General features: G+C 36.0%; 1 protein-coding gene across 1 annotated transcript in view; it reads right to left on the reverse strand.

The window, feature by feature from the left end:
- Positions 1 to 24,332, reverse strand: part of cac (calcium voltage-gated channel subunit cacophony) — a gene marked incomplete in the record, with an annotated part of 730,773 nt that overhangs the window by 351,622 nt on the left and 354,819 nt on the right. The window contains 1 exon segment of the mRNA XM_070103036.1: positions 2,727 to 2,744. Coding sequence (XP_069959137.1) covers positions 2,727 to 2,744 — 18 coding nt within the window.

The raw sequence follows: 24,332 nt of genomic DNA on the forward strand, positions 1-24,332 counted from the left end.
ATTACATACTGTAAATGTGTATCACACTTATGCAATTATTGATAGAACTGGAACACTGCATAATAATGAAAGTACAGGTGTGATCTTTCCCAAAGATTTAATTTGGTTTAGGAATTTATGCAAGTTACCCGATGCATTTTTGTCATCAATTTTAAAGGTTTAACAACTGATATGTATGTTAAGGTACAGCTCAAAATCTGGTGTTTTAAGCCTTATTAAAATAGCGAGTCTGGCTACCCTGCTTGCTTCTTTTCCAGTTTGAATTACATCTTGTTACTCCTGTTATATATCTGCTGAGTGTGGTTGTGGCATTCTCTTTTTGTAAGAGTTTTGACAATTAAATTGTAAGGTGACACTTGGCTATAGCCTAGAAAAATGTAAAGTAGTTTCCAGCCTTACTGAAAATATTTATTCAAATAGGATTAACATTGCAGATGATGGTCAATTAATTGTACAGTTCATAGTACAGTATAATCCTGCTATATATGGTTGTATTGAGTTGGTTGCAAGATGGACCTGCCTAGTGTGGGCCTACTGCAGGCCTCCTCTATTCTTATGATTCAACTTAAATTTGGGGTTTCATCTCACTTTATATATTTTTTTTTCCCCAATTCTTTCTAACTCCTCTGAAGATGTGTCAGAAAATGAAGGTGCTCAGGTATTTTTATGTTATTTTTTACTCTAGTAGTGTTTCATATTTGCAGTTACATGCTATTGTGTGCATTTTCCATACTTGTACATATACACATATGCATATACATACATATAAATAATTATGTATATATATATATACATGTATATGAATATATACATATACAAACATATATATCTCAATTTATTTTGCATGCCTAATACGCGAAGTCAGTCAAACAAGCCGAATTGCCTTAAAAATACACATTTTCTAAAAATTTGTTTCATGCATTGATAAGATATAAGATATATTGATAATATATGCAATTAAATTTTTAATTAAAACCAAATTGACTAAGCCACCTAACCTAACCTTGCTTAAGTTTACTCTCTGTAATATAACTTAATCATACCAAAACTATCTATGATGAGCCTAAAAATATACTCACATTATCAAGCAAAATAATGTGAATTAAATATACCTTACTGTTTTTTGTAGATTTTATATCGCAACTTTGACATGACATTATAGTGAGCACAAGTGGGCTGTACCTATTAATTTGGACCCAACTAGTCAAGTATAAGCAGCCAATGGCAGTTAATGAACTGCATTCCAAGTTTCCGGCTCCATAGGTACGCTGTACAAAATAACTCGGCTGGTATCCAAGTCACAACAAATGTCTTGTGACCCCAAACACCTGAGCCAAAAAGAATGAATCACTGTGTGGTAAGACACCAAGGTCAGTATCATGCTATTAGCTGCCTCATTATTGAAACAAATAGTAGACAGTATGCAAACCAATAACAGGATTGTCCACTATTCATTTCACTGGTACAGTGGCCCAAATAATGTAGCCAGGAGCTGTGACTTGACCCCTGTAACCACAAATAGTTCAGCACTTTCCTTGGCATTATGGAGGACAGAGGTTCATCTTCCAGCACAGATTGTTTCAGTTGTCACACACATGTAACTTAGACTACCAGTCAAGTTTACTTTATCATATATTTATTATTACTGCTAATTTATGTTTGCTAATTGTATATCTATTAATAACAGATTTTTGTATGATAGTAATACAGTGCAGTTCTGTACTCTACATTCTTAAAATTTTTATTTTTATATATAAATTATTATAATTACTGTATTATTAGTTTGACTATTTTCATTATTCCACAACTATTATTAACATTTTTAACTTAAATTTGATCTTTATTGTCATTAGTATTATCCAAATATTTACAAAACTTCTATTACTGACTGGTCCAGACCAGTTAATTCTTTTGTGTTAAAAGTCAGAATATGTTGATATTCCCCATGAATATTTATAATGTCATCATAACAAATTATTAGACAGTAATCTGTGGAAGAATATTACACAATTATTAGATGTCTTTGGTAAGGTATGTTATAGGACTAGGTGGCCCAACAGAGAGAAGGGAGTGCAAATTGAAGCCTATGGGACAGACAACTCTAGGGGGTAGCAGGGCTTAGGTGAAGTCTGTTGAAGATCACAGAATGAAATGGTAAAAACCAAGAAGAACATGCAGTCATGGTGGTGCAAGGCAGCAGTCAACAGCCAGCCCGAGCCAGGGCTATACAAGTACGTACTGACTAAAGGGAGAATTTAAAATCAGAGAGAGAGAGAGAGTGAGAGAGAGAGAGAGAGAGGCCCTTGGTATAGCCCATGGTCACTAAAGCTGTCTTGTTAAACTGTCTAATGCATGCAACTATGACCCATATATTTGTCTCATCACTGGAGTTGTTATACCGGCAACTTGTAATAGACCTTGTCCAGGAGAGGCTTAAATGTTAAGACATTTCTGATGTTTCTTAAGTTCAAATTTCTACAGTCTGAATATGCAAATGTTTACCCCAAACTTCTTATATTATACCTTGTCATGCTCCTTTATATATTGGCATACCAATGGCAGAAAAGCTGATGAGTAAAATGGTAGTTGCAAAGATATTGAAATAAATTAATGATAATAAGTATGAAGTGCAAAATGCATACACCAGGAATCATTGTAAGTAATATGAGAATAGATAAGTCCTCTCACTGTCACTAAAGATTATCATCCATGGTTTCCTCACTTACTTCAGTTGCAGGGAGGGTCTGCAGAAGGAAAGAAGACATGAGCTTATGAACCCTGACCCTACAAGGTAGCATTTACTTGTTACAACCAAGGTAAGGCTTTACACACATCAGCCACTGGGTATGCTTGGTTAACAAATTTCTTAAGTATAAACCTATTGTGTATAGCCAATAAGCTTTAGAGAAGAGGCTATTTAATTTACATTTCAAAATCATTTAAAGCCTAGTCAGCCAATGAAGGCTAAGTGTGTTTACGACTTCGCCAAGGGAAGGGGAACAGTCAGACACATAAACATGGTTGATTATGTCACTATCCAAGGATGGACAAGTATATTAACTTGGTAATTCTTAGATTAGGGATCCATTGAAAAATTACTGACATATTTACCCAAGAAATTCCAATCACACACACAACAGTTCTAATTTTGACAGTCACTTGAAAATCATTTTTGAGTACACAGATACCTTTCTGGATAAGTGTAGGTTTAAGATTTATTTTAATTCTGATTATGTACTGCACTGTGCAATTTATTACAGGATATTTTGACTGGCTGCCATACTGTAAGCAAATTCAGTAATTTTTATTGTTCAGTTTATTTGTTCAGATTAAACTCACCATTAAAAAAAACTATCATGAGCCAATGCTATATACACAATGATCTCATTATAATATCTAATACAAAGAGCAAGTCAAGAAATTATCAACTATATCACAGCAAAAATATCTCAATAAACACTTAACACCAACACCCAATGTAATTTGAAGTTAAAAAAAAAAAATTGCTAGGGGTATTCTTTAAAAGTAAATTTATAATACGGAACTCTTATACCAGGTTTTAGTAGGTTAACTTAAGAGTGTGAAACTGGGAAAATTATAAGATCAACAATATTATCAGTATCTTTTGCCCACTGTGTGGGTTGAATGTTGTCAATAAAGGACTGAATTATACTGAAAGTGTGTCTTTTTACCGCCGTGTTGGCATAGTACTTTATACCATTTCTCTTCAACTTTTCACAGACTCCTCAACATCCAAGCTATCTTCTCCTCTTCTGTTCTACGATTTGCCTCTTCATTCAGCAACCTTTCTGCCAACATGTCTACTCCAAAATATCTAAATATATTTATTACCTTACTCTATTCTTTTTTCCCAAGTATGAAACCCAATATTTCAGTGTCTAGTATTCTTATTCTTTTCATCCTTCTCTTTTCAATGTTCACTTCCAACATGCTTCTTTGACACACCCTTACAAACTTCTCCAACTGCTGCAACTTCCCTTCAGAATCTTCCAAAAGCAATACATCATCAGCAAAGAGCAAATTAGGTAAATTCACATCAACACTTAAACAACTACTGCCAAAGTACAATGTTTAAACTTTAAAAACCTGTTTTATTATGCCAAATAAAGGATGATCCCATATATTCTTTACATGTTATTACGTCATTGCTGCTTAATTTTCTGATTTCCAAGTAAAAGCCGGCTTAAAAATGCTGGGTTGCAACAAAATTGAAAGTTCTTGGGTATATCAAACTGGCAAAAAGTGACCTTAATTAAATCTGACCCATTCTTATTTTTCTGGTCAAATGCTTGAAATTTCAAGCAGACATGTAAACAGATATTATGTGTTATATGATGCTACTGAGGCTCATACAATTATATTGGCCGTGTGAAAAACAAAAAAGTGCTCAAGTTATAGAATGTAGTTTACCTTTACTATTTTAAAATCACTGAAACAACCAAAGCTTATTGAATCATACATGAATTAAATGTGTGTAAAAAACTTAAACCTGGATTATAAGAAATATTTACATAATTATCACAAATAACATAAAGAGGAAACAACATTTATTTCAATTTTAGGCATGGGTCACATTCAAATAAATTTAATTGCTGACATTTTGCCAAAGATAAACTCAGGTCTAACTTATAACTTACAAAGGAAACAGATGGCGTCACTATGAGAGATACAGTACTCAAGAGTCAGTTCAAAAAACATGAAAAGCAGCTGATAAATTAAATTCTATACACTCAGTAGATGGAGAGGAATGCAGCTCCTACATAAATGGACTCATAACTACATAAAAAGGATCCTGGCTACTAGTAAATAAATACTAGGCTGCAAATTACAGACGTACCCTTCTGCTAATAATAGGGACATTGCTTCTAGATACAGACTTTTTAAATAGCTACACAGAAAGAGTATAAGAACAGAAACATTAAAACTCATCAAGCAGATAACCATTATATCTGCTAACAGTTAGATAAGCTAAGAAAGGTAAAAAGAATTCTTAGGAACTGAAGTAAATGAGAATATAGGCTGCAAAGGATCAAATAAAGGAAAAGGGATTAGAAGAGGGTTAATGTGTAAAGGAAGAAACAGGATTACAGAAATGATAATTAATCTATTTGACAGTGTTTTTTGGAATATTTTTTCAGAACAGATATAGTAACCTTTTAGGGTATAGAAAACTACTAAATGAACATTACTTACTACAGTTAAAAATAAATAAACCATCAAGTATTGTTTTAATTAAACATTAATAGAGTATCTAATTACTTATTTGTGCATAACAGACAATATACCCCACAAATAGAAAACTCAATATTATATAATCCTGGTATTCAGAATATAAAATTCATAAAAAAATCAAAATTTGCTTCTAAGTGAAGAAATGTGGTGCTTAAATGAAATGAAAAACATATATACATAGAAGTATGTTCTCTCTTTACCAGGTGTGAGATCAAGCATAGATACTGAATATTTTGCATGGTGCTAGGTGTAAGTGTTAATATTAAAAAAAAAGTAGAAGGTATGGTTTTAATTACTTAAGCAATATGTAAAACCCGTTAAATAATTTTTTAAACGGTAGTTATTGTAGAACAATCTTTTCAACCTGAGGTGTCATAGCATAAACAAAATTACTGCTAGACTAACATATTTTCAAGTTCTTATTTCATAATTTTATCCATTATATTCAGTTTTTGAATGGAGCGTTCATCCTGTAAATCAGGACAATATGCTTACATGTTCTTAATGGTGCATTCATCCTGTACGCCAGGACGACAAGCTTACACATTCTTAATGTATCATAACTCGGTACTCAGGAGTAATTCATAAGGGATTAGTTGAAATTGATATTATAGTATATGTATTTAAAAACTTATACTGTATTTTAAAACGTAATCCTTTTATAAAATACTATATAAAAAATAAACTTGTAATCTGTTCACTTTACAATACTTATTACTATTATTATTATTATTATTATTATTACTGTATTACGATTGTTATTATAGTAAGTACTTAATGAGGTAAAAATGATTAATATATTCTACAATGTGCCTGATTCTTGTTTTTTTATTTTTACCGCAAATGACAGTAAAATATCTGTAAATCCATATCTGTAATAAACATGAATTTGAGTGAATTTTACAGTAAAAATTATTAGCAAATTCTATGTAGGTACAATAAGTGATATTGTAACAATAAATTTGATTGTTACTTGACATTGGACGACCATTCATGTCTGGACGAATACAATATTAAAAATAATTACATCCTTATTACCACAATTAAAAAATAAACTGTGTACGTATGTATGTACGGCAAACATATAAATAATTACGTCAACAATTACGTACAGTATTCACGAAGAGGTTCTACAGACGGTGATCAGTACAGACAAATAACTTGCAACGATACTAGAGTGTAGAATCAATATTGAATATACTCACAAAAATGCAAAGGCAATGAGAGCGCATAATACCACAAGGGCATCTAAGACATTCCACAAGTCTCTAAAATATGCCCCTGGATGGCATACAACACCTAAATCAACCACCTGAAATTTGGGACGATTTTATTATATTGAGGAGACTGTGGTACTTTTCAGAATGCCTAAGGTCAGAGATCACTTAAAACTCCAAACACAAATTCAAGTATTGTTTGAAGATTGTTATCCCTGGAAATAAACTCATGAGACAATGATTCAGCAGGAATATGCTTATGTTAATTATACTGTATATGTATAATAAACAAAGATAAAGAAATACATTATTTGAAAAATTAAATAAAAATGAATGTACAAGTAATTACCAATTGTAATCATATGCACATGTTAATATATGTGTGACTGTTAATGGAATTAGCTATTTTCTATTTGCCCATTTGGAGTTATAGGAGGTGGCATGACTTCATTTTTAAGTTTGTCATAGAAGTTTATATATAAAGTATCTAGAGGTTGTAATACACACTCTGCTTGCTGCTGTCTCTTGGAATGTATTTATGTACTTATTTATGCACTCTTATGTGTTTGTGGAGACAGAACTCCAGCTACACATATAGGGTATTAATTACTTATTTTAAGGCTACAGGAGAGCCATGTTTGTTGTATTTCATTTTCTAAAGTCTTATAAAATTCTTTATAGCTCCCAGTGATTCCAGCATTCACTTCTTACTCCAGGACACCATTCCAATAAACAGTTCTACACTATTTGTAAAGAAAACTTTAAAATTCTTACAGAATTATTTTCTTTCTTGCTTTACAGCTGTAACTTCTTGTTTGCCCTGATGATGGTGCACATAAATATCCTTTATCAACTGAATCAAATCCTTTTATAATCTTGTTTGATTAGTGTGTATCCTCTTTATTCTTAACAACTAATGAGGGAAGTTTTAGTGTTCCAATCTTTATTCCTAACACATTTCAAGGCATAAACATCTTACTAAAGCTGTATTTCCAATTCTGGTTTAATGTATATTGTAGTCAACTTTTCTGGCAGTTTGTTATCCATGTATTAGTATGCTATTTTACACTTTGTTAGTACTGTATACCATATGAGCTTCTCGTTATACTTGTGTTATCTTCTGGTTAATATATTTATTTGCTTAACTCTAGATCCCTTTCTGTCTAATGCTTTCAATTTTTTCACACTACATTGTATGGTCTGTTACTGCTTTCTATCATTACATGGCATTATTTAAAATAAATTCTATCTGCCACTCTAGTTGCTCAATTTATTCAAGGGTTCATGTAAGAATTTTTATAATTTTTTATGAACAGTACTTACTTTGCATCTAATTTTTATATCATTACCAAACAAATTTATATTTCCTTTATTTCTTCTGTCAAGTATTTTACATGCTATATATAAGAAGCATTACTGATCCTCATGGGCTCCTAATAGTAACAATTTTTTACCATGCCATTTTTCTTATTACAGTTTGCATTATCATTCAAACATAAGAATGTCATCCACTGTAATAGTAGCTCTTTAATTCCTCCAATGTTTTGTAGTTCCTGGATTAATCTTCCATAGGAAGCAACATCAAGTGTTTTTTGATGTTTAAGTAAACACAATCTGCCCATCAGTATCTTAAACTGGATATAACTTTCTTGACTTTAGTACACAGTTCATTCTCCATACTAAAATAGTGTTCCTTTAATATTATTTCATTCACATGATTTTCTGCACTGCTGTCACTTATATCTACTATAAGGCTTCTTTATTATATTCTTAGGCTGTATTCTTTTAGCAACAATCTCATTTATGTTTCCATATAAAACAAAAAAAAATATATATATATATACATATTTTATTTTTTTATTATCACACTGGCCGATTCCCACCAAGGCAGGGTGGCCCGAAAAAGAAAAACTTTCACCATCATTCACTCCATCACTGTCTTGCCAGAAGGGTGCTTTACACTACAGATTTTAAACTGCAACATATAATATATATATATATATATATATATATATACATATATAATATATATATATATATATATATATATATATATATATATATATATATATATATATACACACACACACACCTTGCAGCACGTTTTTCACTGCTGAAATTATCTATGCATTCTGTGATCACAATGATTTGTATTTCTGCCTCTTCATATATTTTTGTTTATACATATATTTCAATTACTAAATTTAAAAAAAACTTTCGTTTTTCACTTTAGATCATCCTGCCTCGGTGGGCTATGGTCAATTTGTTGGAAAAAAAAAAAAAAACATATTTCAGCACAGTAAAAAAAATTGTCTTTGTTGACAGTTTTCTCCAATAGTTTATAATTATTTGTAATTGTCTTTTTGATCTTAATGCTTGTTTGCAATGGCGATACTTTTTTCTTTTTAAATTCTACTTGTTGCTTGGTCACATTAGCATATCCCATGTCCACCTTTATGTGTGAAAGATTACACACTCATTAACTGTGGTTCGTACTTATAGTTGCAAAGCTATGTATATGGTGTCCCATCTTAAGTGTTGAATGTCATATAAATTTTACAAGTTTCCTGAGGTTGAGCATGTATTAAATAATTTTGTACTTATAGGAACAGAGCAATGCTTGTGGTGTCCTGGCTTTATGGCCAAGTTATCATTAAATATTCTCATTATAATCCTGTAGAACCATTCAGTGTTAGGTGAATTAGAGGGGAAGAGAGAGAGAGAGAGAGAGAGAGAGAGAGAGAGAGAGAGAGAGAGAGAGAGAGAGAGAGAGAGAGAGAGAGAGGAAGAATGTCAGATTGAACATAAATAAGAATAAAGCTTAAAGCATAAAGATATTTTATACATATAACAGCTTGGCAATAAGTAAAGCACATGTCTTTTTTTTTTTTAAGGTCAAAATGAAATACAAAAAATGAAAAGGTCATAAGGAAAGCAAAGAGGACATTGAAAATGAGAGCAGGAGAAAGACAAAGAAGGCAAAAAAAAAAATGGACAAGCCTAAAGCAGTGAAAAACAACATTAATGTGAGATACAACATGCACTTATGGACACAGTGGAAATCATCGAAGATGTGTATAGGAACAGAAGACCTCAGATCAAAGATCAATTGTCATTGTAAGGAAACAGCAATCACAGAATTTGTCTTAGACATTTAAAATTATTAACATGTTCATGACAATAATGCAGATGAAGACCTATCATAAGATACTGAATATCATCTATATACAAAGAAAGCAATGGGAATCTTGTGTCATATTTTTATCTGAAATTCTCACCTACCACTAGGCTTTATTTTGAGCATTGAGAGATGTAAAGTGGATACCCGGTTATCGGCCGTAATCCGTTCCAGAAGGTCGGCCGATAACCGAAATGGCCGATAACCAAATTAATATTTCCCATAAGAATTAATGGAAATACAATTAATCCATTCCAAACAAAAATATTCACAAAAAAATCTTTTTTTTTAACAATTATGTATTACAATACATTTACTGAAGGCTAATGCTGGCTTCTGGAAGACAGGGAGGAGGAAAGAGGGAGGAGTTAGTGTTTGGAAGGGGAATCCCCCTCCATAAAGACTTTAGGTAGCAAAGCCTTCTCTGGGGCTACTTCCCTTCTCTGTTTTTTATTGCTACTAGGACCAGCTTGAGAGTCACTGGACCCCTGTCTCACAAAAAACTGTCCAGAGTGCTCTGTTTCTGGTATCTCTAAGATTTCCCTGAAGTGGGACAGGGTTTTATCACTAAACATGTTGCAGATATGGCTTGTTTCAGCTTTGTCAGGGTGGTGTTTCTCTACAAAAGCTAGCACCTTAGTCCACATTGCACACACCTCTTTAAACTCTGAGGAAGGCACCTCCTTCACTCCCTCTTCCTCCTCCTCCTGAAGCAAGTTCCTCAGCTGCAGTCTGTTGCTGTTCAAATTAAAGCTCTTGCAGCTCTTCAGTGGTAAGCTCTTCCCTGTGGTCCTCCACCAACTCTTCCACATTCTTGCCACTCACGTCCAATCCCAGGGACTTCCCCAGTGCCACAATAGAGTCCACAGGGTTGGCAGGGTCAGGGTGAGCCTCAAACCCTTCAAAGTCCCTCTGGACGACACATTGTGGCCACAATTGCCTCCAAGCAGAGTTCAAAGTCCTGGAAGTTACTCCCTCCCAAGCCTTATCTATAAGGCTTATGCAATGGAGGATAGTGAAGTGATTCCTCCAGAACTGTCTTAGGGTCAACTGAGTGTCTGAGGTCACTTCAAAGCACTTTTGAAACACTGCTTTTGTGTAGAGTTTTTTGAAGTTAGAAATGATCTGCTGGTCCATGGGCTGGAGGAGAGGAGTGGTGTTAGGAGGCAAGAACTTCACCGTGATGAAATTGAAGTCCCTAAACACTTGATCTTGCAAGTCTGGAGGATGTGCAGGAGCACTGACCAGTACCAGGAGGCACTTGAGTGGCAATTTCTTTTCCAGGATGTATTTTTTCACACTTGGGCCAAACACATCATTAACCCACTCTTTGAAAATTTGCCTTGTGACCCATGCCTTATGATTAGCTTTCCACATCACACACAATCTATTCTTCAAGATATTGTTTTTCTTGAACACTCTGGGATTTTCTAAGTGATACACAAGCAAAGGCTTCACTTTGAAATCCCCACTAGCATTACCACACAACAAAAGAGTAAGCCTGTCTTTCATAGGCCTGTGTCCTGGCAGTGCCTTTTCCTCCTGGGTAATATAGGTCCTGTTTGGCATTTTCTTCCAAAACAGGCCTGTTTCATCACAATTGAACACTTGTTGGGGTTCGAATCCTTCAGCCTTTACACAGTCCTGGAATTCGTGAACATACTTTTCAGCTGCACATTTGTCAGAACTTGCAGCCTCGCCATTTATTTATTTATTTATTTATTTATTTATAATTTGAGCACACTTACAGAGGTACAAAAAAAAAAAAATACAGATAAGAGCAGCATGCCAAAGCCACTTATACTATGCATAGCATTACGGGCTGGCTTAAAATTAACTTAAGATTAACTAAGCAATGATGAAATCAGTGAAAAACATTAATGTAAACTGATTACTATAAAGCACAAGTGAGTATTACAAAGACAGGTCATATGGTTGCATGCATTGTTGTAAATTCAGTAGAATGGAGTATTCTGTTAGGTAGTGAATTTAAAAAATAATAAAGTTAGATTGGGTTTTAGGTTTAACATTTATGTGATATAATTGTGAGAAACATTTAAGATATACAATTTATAAGGTTCAGTTATTCAGTATTTATTTGGTTTTGGGTGAGTAAGTGATCTTTGAGAAGAGACTTGAATTTATAAACAGGTAGTGTTTCTTTTATATTAACATGACTTACAACACTGTGTATGTCACTATGCTTCTTAAATCAATCAAACCATCCTTTGCTGGCCCTAAATTCACAAACTGCAGTACTTGTTCCAGGCATTTTCTTTGCAAGATCCTCATGCAACTGCCTTGCCTTCTCACAAACAATAGACTCCACAATGTCTCCCACTAATTCTTTTTCCTTAATCTACAATAATAATAACTTTTCCATCTCTTCCATTATTGGTGGCCTTTGTTTAGTTAGACAAGTTACTCCTTTTGAAACATTAGCATCTTTGATTTATTCTTTCTTTGCCAGGATGGATGTAATTGTTGATTTATTCTTGTACATCCTGGCAAGTTCCACCACCCTCATACCACTCTCAAACTTTTCTATCACTTCACGCTTAAATTCCATGGTGTTTCTCACTTTCTTTACCACAGGAACTTTACTAGGAACTTTCTTTGGAGCCATCTTTACTTATTTCACAGTTCAACTGCAAGAAATACCACTAAAAAAATGGTAAACAAGCAAAATGTTTGGATGTATGAGCAGAAGCTTCCTCAGCTACCAAGAGACAAAGCCAAACTGAAGCGCAAGCTGCCCCAGCCAGCGGATGGATGCGTTCAAAACGGCCAATAACCGAGCGAGCGGCCGATAACCAGGCACCGAAAAATCCGCCGATAACTGAGTTGGCCAATAATCAAACCCACCGATAACTGGGGATCCACTGTATTGTATTTTGCAGCACATAAGATACACATTTTTTTTTCCAAACTCTGACCCAAAAAATATACCTGTGTCTTTCATCGTGAAGGTCAGGCTTAGGGTCAGGCTTAGGGTCAAGCTTGAGGTCAAGCTTGGGATCAAGCTTAAGATCTACAGCCTTCAGCTCTTCATTGGCTCTAGAAAAATTTTCCTTAATTTTATTTTTCCAGCATAATTCTTGCTAAATTTAGGGTGTGTCCTATATGCCGGCGCATCCTATATGCCGCAAAATATAGTAATTCATAAAAGGGCACAGATGATTCATCACAGTACCTCACAGCACTACACTGTGCTGCCAAGCAAACCCTTCATTAACCATTAGTTTTAAACAATGTAAATATTTTGAGTAGTGCATGGTAAATGCAAATTCATATTATAAAATCCATATTGATAGGTGTATGTATGTATATGTATTATATATTATATAAATAAAGTGACATGGCTCACAAGATGAAAATAATATACTGTACATACACACTAATATAAGCTTTGCCTGCAGTTAGTTTTCCAAGCTAAATTACATCCAAGAACACACTCGACATGCACTGTTTATTTTCAATATAGAACATACACCAAGCTATACAGAACAATGGAAAGGTATATTACTGGTACACTACAGCCTAAAAAAAACTTCAATTTTTTTAATTTAATAAATGAAATCCTTATATGTTCTTTCATTATGAACTTAGAATTAAAATTAAATCCTTAACCTATGTACAGTTGAATCCCGTTATTCCGAACTCCATTAAGCCAAAAATTCAATATCCAGGGATTGTTAAGCACCCTGTTATTGTATTTTTTTACATTATTATATAACAGTTAAATTGTGTGAGAGTTTGTTGAGTGATACTAATTCTTTCTTAACACATCGGCTGTTTCCCATCGAGGCAGGGTGATCCAAAAAGAAAAACCCAAAAAGAAAGAAAAAAAAATTATCATTATTCAACAGTTTCACCATCATTCATATATAATCAGCCTTTGCAGAGGCACTCAGACATGACAGTTTACATGTCCCTCCAAACAAATGACTGCTGTAAAAAAATTTGTTTATCCAACTGTAAATAACACTTGGCAATGATCTCAAAGGATACATTGGATACATTACAGCAAATACAAATCCCCAATGTTTTGACACTGACTTTTAATACAAAATTTGATAAGAGAGTTTCACAAATTCTTGTACTATCTTATACCATATTTAACTAAATTAAATGGCACATGTAAAAACAGCTGTGTGAGAAAATTCTGTATCTCTTGTTAGCCAACTGCTGTATCCCTTGTTAGCTAACTGCTGTATCCCAGTTAACCAACTGCTGTATCCCTTGTTAACCAACTGCTGTATCACTTATTAACCAACTGCTGTATCTCTTGTTAGCCAACTGCTGTATCCCTAGTTAGCCAACTGCTGTATCCCTTGTTAGCCAACTGCTGTATCCCAGTTAGCCAACTGCTGTATCCCTAGTTAGCCAACTGCTGTATCCCTTGTTAGCTAACTGCTGTATCCCAGTTAGCCAACTGCTGTATCCCTAGTTAGCCAACTGCTGTATCCCTTGTTAGCTAACTGCTGTATCCCTTGTTAGCTAACTGCTGTATCCCTTGTTAACCAACTGCTGTATCCCTTGTTAGCCAACTGCTGTATCCCTTGTTAACCAACTGCTGTATCCCTTGTTAACCAACTGCTGTATCCCTTGTTAGCCAACTGCTGTATCCCTTGTTAGCCAACTGCTGTATCCCTTGTTAACCAACTGCTGTATCCCTAGTTAGCCAACTGCTGTATCCTTTGTTAGCTAACAGCTGTATCCCTTGTTAGCTAACTGCTGTATCCCTTGTTAACCAACTGCTGTATCCCTAGTTAGCCAACTGCTGTATCCCTAGTTAGCCAACTGCTGTATCCCTTGTTAACCAACTGCTGTATCCCTTGTTAACCAACTGCTGTATCCCAGTTAGCCAACTGCTGTATCCCTAGTTAGCCAACTGCTGTATCCCAGTTAGCCAACTGCTGTATCCCAGTTAGCCAACTGCTGTATCCCTAGTTAGCCAACTGCTGCATCCCAGTTAGCCAAATGCTGTATCCCTAGTTAGCCAACTGCTGTATCCCTAGTTAGCCAACTGCTGTATCCCTAGTTAACCAACTGCTGTATCTCTTGTTAACCAACTGCTGCATCCCTTGTTAACCAACTGCTGTATCCCAGTTAGCCAACTGCTGTATCCCTAGTTAGCCAACTGCTGTATCCCAGTTAGCCAACTGCTGTATCCCAGTTAGCCAACTGCTGTATCCCTAGTTAGCCAACTGCTGCATCCCAGTTAGCCAAATGCTGTATCCCTAGTTAGCCAACTGCTGTATCCCTAGTTAGCCAACTGCTGTATCCCTAGTTAGCCAACTGCTGTATCCCAGTTAGTCAACTGCTGTATCCCAGTTAGCCAACTGCTGTATCCCTTGCTAGCCAACTGCTGTAGCCCTTGTTAGTCAACTGCTGTATCCCTTGTATCCCTTGTTAGCCAACTGCTGTATCCCTTGTTAGCCAACTGTTGTATCCCTTGTTAGTCAACCACTGTATCCCTTGTATCCCTTGTTAGCCAACTGCTGTATCCCTTGCTAGCCAACTGCATTATCCATTGTTAGCCAACTGCTGTATCCCTTGCTAGCCAACTGCATTATCCCTTGTTAGCCAACTGCTGTATCCCAGTTAGCCAACTGCATTATCCCTTGTTAGCCAACTGCTGTATCCCTTGTTAGTCAACTGCTGTATCCCTTGTATCCCTTGTTAGCCAACTGCTGTATCCCTTGCTAGCCAACTGCATTATCCCTTGTTAGCCAACTGCTGTATCCCTTGCTAGCCAACTGCATTATCCCTTGTTAGCCAGCTGCAGACAATACTCACAGATAATCACAATGGGTACGAAAAAATCACTTCCATATGCTTTAAGGCTCAATTTTAAAATGAACTAACATTTGGCATATAATCGTATATTATAGTTAAATCAAATAAATGACCTATATCTGAACAGCACTGTCATACAACATAGCACAGTAACTGCACATTCCCATGATTTATATGATGGAATGTGTACCACAGTTATAGTTCTATAATCTGTCTCCGTCTTGGTAACAGATAAGAAATATAATAATGAACAAGAATGCAAGAAAAATGACATGGAGTAAACTTATGTAGAGGCATTTAAGTAGCTTTAAAAATAAGTTAAACGTGTACATAAGTGTGACCAGTTAACTGTGAGTAAGACCTGCCTAACATGGGTCAGTAAGCCTGCTACAGTGCTCCTCTGGTCTTGGTGTTGCTCTCTCATTCAAGTATCATTTCACTAAGCAGGAAATTCAAATATGGCGCCCTGCCCTTAGCTTCAAGTAGTAAGTGATAATGGGATTCAACTATTAAGGGAAAATATTTTGGTTTTATTTTTCTTATACCAATTGATATTAAGTGAATGCCTTCCCAGTATTTAAAAACATGCACAACATATAAATTTTTAATACTACTGTACTTAAAAAGGGTGTAGGAATTATTTTTTATAACTTCAGAAAAATAAAGATAAATCAATCATTAGGGCTATAAAGGACTAATATTATATCACATGTTCAAAAAATTCACCAGGAACAAGAAATGGAATAATAATCTTGGGGTGATATAAGTCAATACCATCAAAGTAACCTAAGAGCTGGTATCACCAGCATAGTATTAATAATGAATGGTAGTACCCAAGGCATGATGTTGCTAAACACTATTAAGTGAAGAGTGATACTGGCAAGTAACATCCACTTTAGAATAATAATGATACATATCAAGCTCAAGTATGATACAAGACTAAAAAAAAAAAGCAGAGAAAAGCCATATATGGGTAAACTAAGAGAAAGTGAGATTTATCTAACAATAAATAACAGTAAGAGAAGCCCATTTTCACACCATGAATAAATAAGTATAGTGTATTGGCACATATATTTACAAAGATATGCCAGTGCCAGGTGTGACATGTCTTTTTTTCTAATATCCACAATTGTTATACAGTAGAACCCTGGTATCCACGGTTTCAGTTTTCCACGGTTTACTGTGGCCCAAAAATAACCCTTGATTTTCTTAATAATGGCCCCAAAGTGCAGAAGTAGTGATGCTGGCAGTTCTTCAAAGCCAACAAGAAGCCATGAAATACTTCCCATCAGTGAAAAAGTCTTAATTCTATACTTATTTTGCATAACTTATCAATAAAACTTTATCACAGGTATGTATGTAAACGAAAAATGACTTATGTAGGGTTCACTACTATCCACGGCTTCAGGTATCCACTGCAGCTCTTGGAACATATTCCCCAAGGATACGGGGCAACTACTGTATATACATATTTAGGTTTGAAAAAGAAAATACAGTGGACACCCGACTTACGACAAGCTCCCAACTCGAACAATTGTGTAAGTGTATTTTTGTAAGTGCTTTTGTAAGTGTATTATTGGGGGTTTGAAACGGACTAATCTAATTTACAATATTCCTTATTGAAGCAAATTCGTTCGGTAACGGCACCCGAACAGCCTTCTGGAATGAATTAACATCGTAAGTCGGGGGTCCACTGTACTAAAGTAAAAATAGGAACTAAAACCTGAGAATTTTCATATGCTTACGTACACATCTTCAGAAGATATGAGAGTAACCACATTAAAGCATTCACGTTTTATTTCTTATTTTCACTGTGGTATTTTTTTCAGATTTGAAATCATGCGTATTATTGTGAATTCTTCCATACATAGGTTCATGTAATTTATTTTAAACTTACATTAAAAAAAATAGTTTTTTGTAAATAGAGAATGTTCAGAATGGACACTGGGTAAAGCATAAGAAAATGAATAGTGTAAAATGAGGATGTGTTGTTAACAGAACAACAGATACTATCATAACTCAGAGATTATAAGTATGTATAACTCTAACACTTGTGTGGGGCCTGAGAGAGCCAGTGTCCTGAGAGAACCAGTGTCCTGAGAGAATCAGTGTCCTGAGAGAACCAGTGTCCTGAGAGAACCAGTGTCCTGAGAGAACCAGTGTCCTGAGAGAACGAGTGTCCTGAGAGAACGAGTGTCCTGAGAGAACGAGTGTCCTGAGAGAACCAGTGTCCTGAGAGAACCAGTGTCCTGAGAGAACCAGTGTCCTGAGATAACCAGTGTCCTGAGAGAACCAGTGTCCTGAGAGAACCAGTGTCCTGAGAGAACCAGTGTCCTGAGAGAACCAGTGTCCTGAGATAACCAGTGTCCTGAGAGAACCAGTGTCCTGAGAGAACCAGTGTCCTGAGAGAACCAGTGTCCTGAGATAACCACTGTCTTGAGAGAACCAGTGTCCTGAGATAACCACTGTCCTGAGATAACCACTGTCTTGAGAGAATCATTATCCTGAGATAACCACTGTCTTGAGAGAATCATTATCCTGAGATAACCATTGTCTTGAGAGAATCATTATCCTGAGATAATCATTGTCTTGAGAGAATCATTGTCCCGACAGATCCTGCCATATACTACAGTAATCCTTCATATAAATGCTTCCAGATTAACTATAAACTTGGCTACAATACTGTCCATGATATAGCTTACAAAGCTTCATAAATAAAATAATGTTACTATCAGCTATAACTGTGTCATTATGGGAAGCTAGTCCTATGAGGATCTGATAATGATAATGAAGGAAATATCATATGGTATCAAAACGATTTCATCTTTTTATTATTTTTTAAAACATCGGCTGTTTCCCACCAAGGCAGGGTGACCCAAAACAAAAGAAAAACCCAAAAAGAAAGAAAACTTTTATCATCATTCAACACTTTCACCATCACTCATACATAATCACTGTCTTTGCAGAGGCAATCAGATACGACAGTTTAGATGTACCCCCAAACTACCAATATCCCAAATTCCGCCTTCCTGTGATCTTGCTTACTATGCACAACTCTTAAAAGTTAATTTTGAGACATTATTACCAATATAAGTTTCAACATCCTTATATATTTACATGAGCTGTCTCCCACCAAGGCAGGGTGACTCGAAAAAAAACCCATAAAGTCTTCCTTCTTTTTACATTTAGTAATTTACACAGGAGAAGGGGGTTATTAGCCCCTTGCTCCTGGCATTTTAGTCGCCTTCCTAAAATAACTTACTGTTAATATATATAGAATATATAAGTATGTATCTAATTAAGTCACACTAATTACAGTAGACCAAAGTTAGGTATTTTGTGACAAATTTTCATAGACTCAGGCCACAGATTGCTACATCACTCAACAATTATAATTATCATTCTGCTACTGCAAATAGCCACTATGATACAGTACTATAAGTAGAAGCTTTATGTTCTCAAATCTGTTATTAAGAAAGAAAAAATAAACATTTTAATGTAACAAAACTTATTTTATGATAATTTAGTTAGTTTATATTTATGCCAGACTTTAATAATTTCAACAATTCATGATACACGGATGTTTACATGTGTATCCAGGCTTGGTATTAAATGTCATCAAGCCAATAATAACTCACAAAAGGCCGCAGTACAAATGATCACTCAGTCCACCGCCAGATTACACATCCTCCCCATTCTTCGAAGACATAAACCTACTTACTATAAAAAAAACATTCACTCTTGCTACTGCATATTTTACATATACAAAACAATAAATTTTAATATTAATCCTGACCTGAAGTACTTCCATAATAGTTGCAACACAACCCATACACATAATACTAGACAAAAATCTCTATGACATACCCTAAATCCAGCCTAATCACTGTAAAAATTCAGTGTGCATAAAAGGACCCAAAATCTGGAACTCCCTGCCAGAAACCTCCAAAGACAGACAGGCAGACAGACAGACAGACAGACAGACACACACACACACACACACATGCACACACACACACACACACACACATAAACACACCCACACACACACACACACACACACACATGCACACACACACACACACACACACATAAACACACCCACACCCACACACACACACACACACACACACACACACACACACACACACACACACACACACATACACACACACACTCTCTCTCTCTCTCTCACACACTCTCTCACTCACACACTCTCACACATTCTCTCACACACTCACTCTCTCACTCTCTCTCTCTCTCACACACTCTCTCTCTCTCACTCTCTCTCACACTCTCTCACTCTCTCTCTCTCTCTCTCTCACACTTTTTTTTTTTTTTTTTTACACACTGGGTTTGACAAGGTTAAGGATCCCTAGCTTTATTGACAAGCTATTTACAGGTTAAGGATTCCTAACTCTATTGGCAAGCTAAGAGCTGTTACCTACATCAGCTCATTTGAAAGCATTTTTATTGTTATGAGACATACAAGTAGGGAACCTGTGGGCCAGCATTTTCATGTGATCAACTGACTTTATCTTGTTGGCATCATTATGCTGTACGAATGTGTTCCATACTCGAGTCATCCTGGGTATATATAGTCTCAGATGGAGTGATGTTCTGGAGAAGGGTACAGCCAGAGTGAAGTTGCTGCTTTCTGCCCGTCTTGTGGCATAAAAGCTTGTTTCACGCTGTCCTCAAAGTGGATCCAAGTGTGGTACTTTGACAATATTGGCCTTGTACATAACAGTAAGGCCACCCACATCCCTCCTATGTTGAAGGCTCTGCTGAAATGACAGATCTGTCCAGGGTGGGTCCAAACGAGAATCTTGCAACCCCTACTGTCAAGCAGATGCGAGATACAGCGAAGTGCTGTAAGCTTCCTGGCTGCCTTGTTTGCAAGATTTACAACATGGTTCTTCATGATTAGTTTGGAGTCAAATTTCACCCCAAGGATATCAACTTCTTCTCCAGGTGCCAACACCCTCCCATTCATCCTTACTACTGCACTAGCATTACCATCATGGTGCCTAGAGACAATCATCATTTGTGTTTTCTCAGGTGCAAATGCTACTTGCCATCTATTTCCCCAAGCTGATATAGCTCTCAGCTGGTGATTGATGTAAATTAGAGCAGCTGGCATTTCTTCTCTTGGATAAGTGAATGTCAGTGTACAGTCGTCTGTATATGCATGTGATTCATTCTCATTCTCTCTCTCATTCTCTCTCTCTCTCATTCTCTCTCTCTCTCATTCTCTCTCTCTCTCTCTCTCTCATTCTCTCTCTCTCTCTCATTCTCTCTCTCATTCTCTCTCTCATTCTCTCTCTCATTCTCTCTCTCTCTCTCTCTCTCTCTCTCTCTCTCTCTCTCTCTCTCTCTCTCTCTCTCTCTCTCTCTCTCTGCCAGCATCTTAATAATGACCATAAAAAACACCTTCTTTCCCTAATATATACCAACAACAGCTAAATATGATAAATGTGTTAATATGCTAAATAATTCTCTCAAAGTCAATATGATAAATGGTTTAAATAATGTGTTAATATTATACTTGTTTGCCTTCCTTGTAATTCCAAAATTTTTTGGTTTATGACCTCTAAGAGACTGTATATATAGGAAAACAATTAGTTCTTGTCTTTTTAGTCTTAAGTTAGGTTTAAGTTTGCCTGAAATGCTCTGCATAACAATGGGCTTTCTGCGTGCGCATCTAAATGACACACATCTCTCTACAAACAATGTATCATGATGAAATAAAATGTTACTATTACTATATAAAAACATGCATATGTACAATGAAAGAAATTAACCTCTTGGTGTATATATGGACGATTAAATATTCAAAATACCACAGCTTACCTATTTGATTAATTTGCTACATTTTTGAAAAATGTCAACAACAGTATGCAGGAAAGAGGGAAATTATTTCCCAGTAAAAGTAGGCCTTAGACAAGGATGTGTGATGTCACCGTGGTTGTTTAATATATTTATAGATGGGGTTGTAAGAGAAGTAAATGCGAGGGTCTTGGCAAGAGGCGTGGAGTTAAAAGATAAAGAATCACACATAAAGTGGGAGTTGTCACAGTTGCTCTTTGCTGATGACACTGTGCTCTTGGGAGATTCTGAAGAGAAGTTGCAGAGATTGGTGGATGAATTTGGTAGGGTGTGCAAAAGAAGAAAATTGAAAGTGAATACAGGAAAGAGTAAGGTTATGAGGATAACAAAAAGATTAGGTGATGAAAGATTGGATATCAGATTGGAGGGAGAGAGTATGGAGGAGGTGAATGTATTCAGATATTTGGGAGTGGACGTGTCAGCGGATGGGTCTATGAAAGATGAGGTGAATCATAAAATTGATGAGGGGAAAAGGGTGAGTGGTGCACTTAGGAGTCTCTGGAGACAAAGAACTTTGTCCTTGGAGGCAAAGAGGGGAATGTATGAGAGTATAGTTTTACCAACGCTCTTATATGGGTGTGAAGCATGGGTGATGAATGTTGCAGCGAGGAGAAGGCTGGAGGCAGTGGAGATATCATGTCTGAGGGCAATGTGTGGTGTGAATATAATGCAGAGAATTCGTAGTTTGGAAGTTAGGAGGAGGTGCGGGATTACCAAAACTGTTGTCCAGAGGGCTGAGGAAGGGTTGTTGAGGTGGTTCGGACATGTGGAGAGAATGGAGCGAAACAGAATAACTTCAAGAGTGTATCAGTCTGTAGTGGAAGGAAGGCGGGGTAGGGGTTGGCCTAGGAAAGGTTGGAGGGAGGGGGTAAAGGAGGTTTTGTGTGCGAGGGGCTTGGACTTCCAGCAGGCATGCGTGAGCGTGTTTGATAGGAGTGAATGGAGAAAAATGGTTTTTAATACTGGACGTGCTGTTGGAGTGTGAGCAAAGTAACATTTATGAAGGGGTTCAGGGAAACCGGCAGGCTGGACTTGAGTCCTGGAGATGGGAAGTACAGTGCCTGCACTCTGAAGGAGGGGTGTTAATGTTGCAGTTTAAAAACTGTAGTGTAAAGCACCCTTCTGGCAAGACAGTGATGGAGTGAATGATGGTGAAAGTTTTTCTTTTTTGGGCCACCCTGCCTTGGTGGGAATCGGCCGGTGTGATAATAAAAAAAAAAAATAAATTGCTGTATTTTTGTATATGCATCCTAATGAGCCACTCGAACAAAGTATGTGAATACCTGAATACCTCTACGATGTGACAACTTATAAAGTTATTCATTCTACAGACCTCAAGTACAGTATTACTGTGAAGGATATTGTATAACAACAAAGATACTCTATCAGAATGATGAAAATATTGTGAAGGAGTACAATGTATAATAATGATGATGATACTCTATTAGAATGATGAAAATATTGTGAAGGAATACTGTACTATAATAATAATAATAATAATAATAATAATAATAATAATAATAAAGATACTTTGCTGAATATAATGTGAAGGAGTACTGTACAATAAAGATACTCAAGTAGACTACCAATAAAACTATCACCACCAAATGAGAATAAAGATTACTAAGTACCAAATAACAGTGATAGAGATGATTACTAACAATCCCACGGACATACTAGACAGAATAACAGAGAGGATACCATCATTATTTATTATGGGAAGTGCTAAAGCCATAGGGGTCATACAGCACATGAGGAATGAGAGGCAATCAGGCTTTATCCAAGAAAGTGGACATTCGGTCTAATTCCCTGGATCAAGAGCCCTTCACCTGCATTAAGGTAGGTGAAAGATACTGTAGGTACCACCAATACAGGAAAATAATGACACCTTGAACCCAAAACCAAGAGCAAAATAAAGTACCATTAATTCATAATTAACAACATAAAGTACAACTGACCCAGAAAAAGGTCATGTAACTCAAACCCCAAACATGTGCTAGAGAGTATTATCCAGAATAAAAAAAATGCTAATCAAGAATGAGGCTTTACAGATCAACAAACATACAGGTTATAGTGATAACAACAACAAATCCTATGAATACAGCTTTCCCAGTATCAATATGTATACCAGCAGATCAAAGCAGACATATATACCCAGATGTGTGTACTGCTTAGTGTATATACACTAAAAGCTTGGTTTAGTCCCTATTTAAGAGACTGGAGTACTTTTTGTATGGTGGTACTCATGTGATAAGATGCTTTAATAACTATCTTTAGTACCTTGTGCAATGCATAAATTCAGTTTATTAGTGAAATAAAATTTAAAGTAACAATACTGCATACATGCATACATACATACACAATGTGGAGGCATACTCGATACACAGCTTCAAGAGTAGACATAACAGGGCTCAAGAAGCCACAAATTAGTTAAGCAGATGAAAGTAATCAACAAGGCAGGGCTAGTCCCAAAACATATTGGTGAATGTACAGACACATGGGAATGCACATACATGGCCAGGAACTATGATCTCAACCCCTGCAACCACATATAGGTGAGTGCACACACAAACAGGGTACACAATAGTTTTACCCTGTGTATGCAGGGGACGGATAAAGAAACTTTTGATGGACCGAAACACATCAAAAGCGGTGAAACCTGACAAGGTGTCACCATGGATTCTGCTAGAGAGAGCAGAAGTACTGTTTGAACCACTAGCTACAATCAACACAGCAATGGATACTGGACAGGTGCCAGAGATCCGCAAGACAGCAAATACAGTCCCTATATTTAGGAAACGTGACCAAAAGGTGTTCAACTCTAGACCTATTTCTCTGACATGCATAACATGCAAGATAATGGAGAAGATTAAAAAAAAGGCACAGTACCATGATTGAAACAATGTACAAATAATCCACACGTATGAGACTAAAACTCGTGTACAACATTTTGGTCTGACCCGGACCATTAACTAGTGTCACACATTGCAAGT

Source organism: Cherax quadricarinatus, chromosome 84 (assembly GCF_038502225.1).
Source record: "Cherax quadricarinatus isolate ZL_2023a chromosome 84, ASM3850222v1, whole genome shotgun sequence".
In the NCBI taxonomy this organism is placed as follows: Eukaryota; Metazoa; Arthropoda; class Malacostraca; order Decapoda; family Parastacidae; genus Cherax; species Cherax quadricarinatus.